The 4,737-nt window shown below is 37.5% G+C and overlaps 1 protein-coding gene across 1 annotated transcript; it reads left to right on the top strand.

The window, feature by feature from the left end:
• Window positions 1-510: 510 nt before the first annotated feature.
• Window positions 511-3,674, top strand: LOC121876729 (polyubiquitin-C-like). The gene is made up of 2 exons (XM_042382085.1): window positions 511-631; window positions 1,881-3,674. The coding sequence occupies exon 2, from the start codon at window positions 2,115-2,117 to the stop codon at window positions 3,486-3,488; it is 1,374 nt and encodes a 457-aa protein (XP_042238019.1). The 5' UTR covers window positions 511-631; window positions 1,881-2,114; the 3' UTR covers window positions 3,489-3,674.
• The last annotated feature ends 1,063 nt before the right edge of the window (window positions 3,675-4,737 follow it).

Here is a 4,737-nt window from a genome sequence, read left to right as displayed (position 1 = left end):
TTTCAGATTATAAGCGGAGTTAATATAATACTGCTTAATTTCATACTTCGGATTAATCTAATAAATTTGAGACTGAAACAGAGGCCATATTTCTTTGTTTCCCTCCCATCATAATTATGTTGTTGGCGGGTACATACGTATTCGGGGTTCATGTTTGATGTTGTGAAGCTAATTCCTTATTACTATTATTATCTTATATGTTATATCGATAAGGGTACGCAGAAGTTTCTAGGTACTGGATATGGCGTAATATTGGAACAAATGCCAGCAGCCATGTTTTCAGCAGAACCTGTTCGCTGCTTCATGACTTTTCATTGTCTGGATTCACAGTCATACTCGTTTCTTCACGATCACAGTCTTAATCACTGCAAATTTTATGTCAAACAAATCCCTGATATACAATAAACAACTTGGAATAAATAACAGCTCATAAAGAAGTAAAATAAGATCAGGATAAGAAAATCAAATATGGTAAATTATCATACTAAGGCGGTTTGTCCTTCTGCACATGCGCCGTCGAGGATCACGTGACTAACTGTATATAATCTCGCTGCAGCTCAGCCGGCGTCAGTACAGCCAAGAACACAGACGAGAGACATAGTGCAAGCATACATTAAACATCAAAAGTTCGGTACGTCTTTTTATACGTTAGTTAATTTCTTCTTGGTGGTTTATTGTGTGATATATAGAAGGATGGATTGGGTTTAAGTAAATATAATGTATCACCGAATTACAGTTACTCATATCAGTGATATCTACTGACGGTGAAACTTGTGAACATTTTTTATAGTATTAAAAGGATATCGTGTGAACATTTTTTAAAGTATTAAAAGGATATCGTGGGAAGTGAAGTGAAGTGCAACACCATTTTGAACAAATAATGTCGGTAGATATATAAAAAAAAACTTGTATAATTGATTGTTTTCTAAGGTTATAATCAGTAACGTTAAATCTTCGTCGTAAAGCATGTCACTGGTCCAATAACCGCCATTGTACTTCCGTCCTTGCCATTCTGTACGGAACTCTAGGACAGAAGGTATTTATTTACACTAAATTAGTTTGATATTGTACGGTAACTTTTTTAATTAGTCTAGATTGATATCTTAATTTGTAAGAGTACTCATATTAATGAACAATGGAATATTATACCTGTATCGGTGAATGGCGTTGCTAACTCGAACTGTTCCGACGCCATTATGTACAATGTTTAATCGATGGGTTTGGGGAATCTTAAAATAATGTTTAACAATTCTGGTGTTTAACATTCTAGACGTGAAGGAAATAATTTTTGTAATGAAGACCAGATCTTTTGTTTCGCAAAGAAAAATTTGAATGTGATAAGCATAGAAGGTACACAATATATCTATCGGTTCAATATTGCTTATTGTAAACTTCCAGTCAAAATTGCACGTTCAATATGATGCCCAGTCAAAATTGCACGTTAAATATGATGCCACGACCTGTTCGTGTCATAATGCTAATTTTGACATTGCAACCTTAAATGCTAGACATTTAATTTTATTATGCTATGTTTGTATATGCATAGCTAGGTTACACCTGAAGATAGACTGCAAATGAATAAACCAGACCACCAAACATTTCTTGGGTTACACCTAATTCTGTGGAGTACATGTGTTATTGCTATACTATATATAGGTGTGGGGGGCGTTATGTAGTTACTTTGGTTAAAGTCAAGATTTACCCGTACTGTACAGTATGTGCACAAACTATTGGTGTAGTAGTCTCGTGTTTTCATATATAATGGTTGCCTTGCTACCTGCTATGACATGCTCAACAACCTTGTAGATCTATTTAAATTTAAGATTATTTAAGAAATATACTGTGGCTAAAATTTTACTAATGAATTGTTTTCTTTGCAGTACATCATCCAGATCTTCGTGAAAACCCTCACTGGGAAGACCATCACTCTTGAAGTAGAACCTTCAGACACCATTGAAAATGTCAAGGCAAAAATTCAGGATAAGGAAGGCATCCCCCCAGACCAGCAGAGGTTGATCTTTGCTGGTAAGCAGCTAGAGGATGGCCGAACACTTTCCGACTACAATATCCAGAAGGAATCTACACTACATCTTGTTCTCCGTCTTCGTGGTGGTATGCAGATTTTCGTCAAAACCCTCACTGGTAAGACCATCACACTTGAGGTTGAACCTTCAGATACAATTGAAAATGTGAAGGCCAAGATCCAAGACAAAGAAGGTATTCCCCCAGACCAGCAGAGGTTGATCTTTGCTGGTAAGCAGTTGGAGGATGGTCGCACTCTTTCTGACTACAACATCCAGAAGGAATCTACACTTCATCTCGTTCTCAGACTGCGAGGAGGTATGCAAATATTCGTCAAAACCCTCACAGGAAAGACTATCACCCTAGAAGTTGAACCTTCAGACACCATTGAGAATGTTAAGGCTAAGATCCAGGATAAGGAAGGCATCCCCCCAGACCAGCAGAGGTTGATCTTTGCTGGTAAGCAGCTAGAGGATGGCCGAACACTTTCCGACTACAATATCCAGAAGGAATCTACACTACATCTTGTTCTCCGTCTTCGTGGTGGTATGCAGATTTTCGTCAAAACCCTCACTGGTAAGACCATCACACTTGAGGTTGAACCTTCAGATACAATTGAAAATGTGAAGGCCAAGATCCAAGACAAGGAAGGTATCCCCCCAGACCAGCAGAGATTGATCTTTGCTGGGAAGCAGTTGGAGGATGGTCGTACACTTTCTGACTACAACATCCAGAAGGAATCTACACTCCACTTGGTACTGCGTCTTAGAGGAGGTATGCAGATCTTTGTGAAAACCCTTACAGGAAAGACCATTACCCTAGAAGTTGAACCTTCAGACACCATTGAGAATGTTAAGGCCAAGATCCAAGACAAGGAAGGTATCCCTCCAGACCAGCAGAGATTGATCTTTGCTGGTAAGCAGTTGGAGGATGGTCGCACTCTTTCTGACTACAACATCCAGAAGGAGTCTACACTTCATCTTGTTCTCAGACTGCGAGGAGGTATGCAAATATTCGTCAAAACTCTCACAGGCAAGACTATCACCCTAGAAGTTGAACCTTCAGACACCATTGAGAATGTTAAGGCCAAGATCCAAGACAAGGAAGGTATCCCTCCAGACCAGCAGAGATTGATCTTTGCTGGTAAGCAGTTGGAGGATGGTCGTACACTTTCTGACTACAACATTCAGAAAGAGTCCACACTTCACTTGGTACTTCGTCTCCGTGGAGGTATGCAAATCTTCGTCAAAACTCTCACTGGCAAGACCATCACACTTGAGGTAGAGCCTTCAGACACCATTGAAAATGTGAAGGCCAAGATCCAAGACAAGGAAGGTATTCCCCCAGACCAGCAGAGATTGATCTTTGCTGGTAAGCAGTTGGAGGATGGTCGTACACTTTCTGACTACAACATCCAGAAAGAATCTACACTACATTTGGTTCTCAGGCTTCGTGGTGGTCAGTAAAGTATTCCGGATGAAATGTTCAAATTTCCTTTAATTTCTTAAAACTACGCTTATGGCATAGCTGTTTGCACATTAGCCGATTCCTTTAATATGTAGATGGAAAAGATTTAATTTCTTTTGCACATGGATATTATTTTTTACTTTTTATAATGTGCTAGCCGAACCAAATAAACACTATTAAGATTATTTCATGCATTGTTTTCTTATCACATACTGAAGCAGTAATGACGTCAAAGGTTTTTACCTTGATTATGATCCAAGACAAGTTTGTAAAAGACGATTTAAGGGAAAAATAAGCAATTGGCAAATAACAAGGTGACCGTATATATCTATATATATATTAAATCTTATTTCATCACTTGAGTCAAAATTGACGAAACTGCCTAATATAAGTGATTACAGATGGTTAGAAGGAATTAAGTTAATACTATTCTATACTGTAATAGAGAATGCATAACCTATAAAAGTCCAACTAAGGCAGTGTTTGCCAATAGTATAAATTGGCAACTGATTAAGGAGTTGCCTGTTAATTGCCTCGCGAAAAATTGAGTAATTTGGTTTTCTCGAATGGCTAGTTTGCATTTATGACTTCTTTATACCACAGTAAATAACCCTCTAATATAAATGTGCAGCCCATTCTAGACTGAAATACAGGTACTTAATCTGAAAAAAACTTTGTAAATATAACTGCACTGTCTAATACAATACTCCATTGTAAATTTAAACATCCACTAGGAAATGTAAGCTAACAGATAATTTTTAAGATTTTACGATGCGTTTTGTATTTAATGTCCCTCCCCAACTGCTTGTGTAGACGAATGTTCTACATCTTTAGATCATGATAGTACATACTCCTCCATATGTTTGCGTATCCCGAGTACAGTACAAATTAAAATGGAGAAGGAAGTACAGATTGCTTAAGTACTATGAAATCGGGGCAAGGGTGTGAATGCAATGTAGCTGAATATGTAAACGAGTAAATCCAAACACATTTCTTCAGAACTTGTCCCACCTAAATTCTACCATGAAATAAGTAAGCTTGTATTTAGTGACCCCATTAAATGATCTGATCTTATTTAAAAGTAAGTAATCACAAGCTACCAATAAAAATATTGGAAAGGTACTACATTGCAAATGGAACAACACTTACGATATTTGTATTTATTCCTACTAATAAGAGAACCGAGCTTACAGGGGTGATAAGTTCTCGTACTTTTTATCATTTAATTACACTGACTTAATATTTCCT

The sequence above is a fragment of the Homarus americanus genome, unplaced genomic scaffold (assembly GCF_018991925.1).
Source record: "Homarus americanus isolate GMGI-L3 unplaced genomic scaffold, GMGI_Hamer_2.0 scaffold15184, whole genome shotgun sequence".
NCBI lineage: Eukaryota > Metazoa > Arthropoda > Malacostraca > Decapoda > Nephropidae > Homarus > Homarus americanus.
Note: the sequence above shows the minus strand (reverse complement) of the source record. Positions and strands in the feature narration are given on the sequence as shown.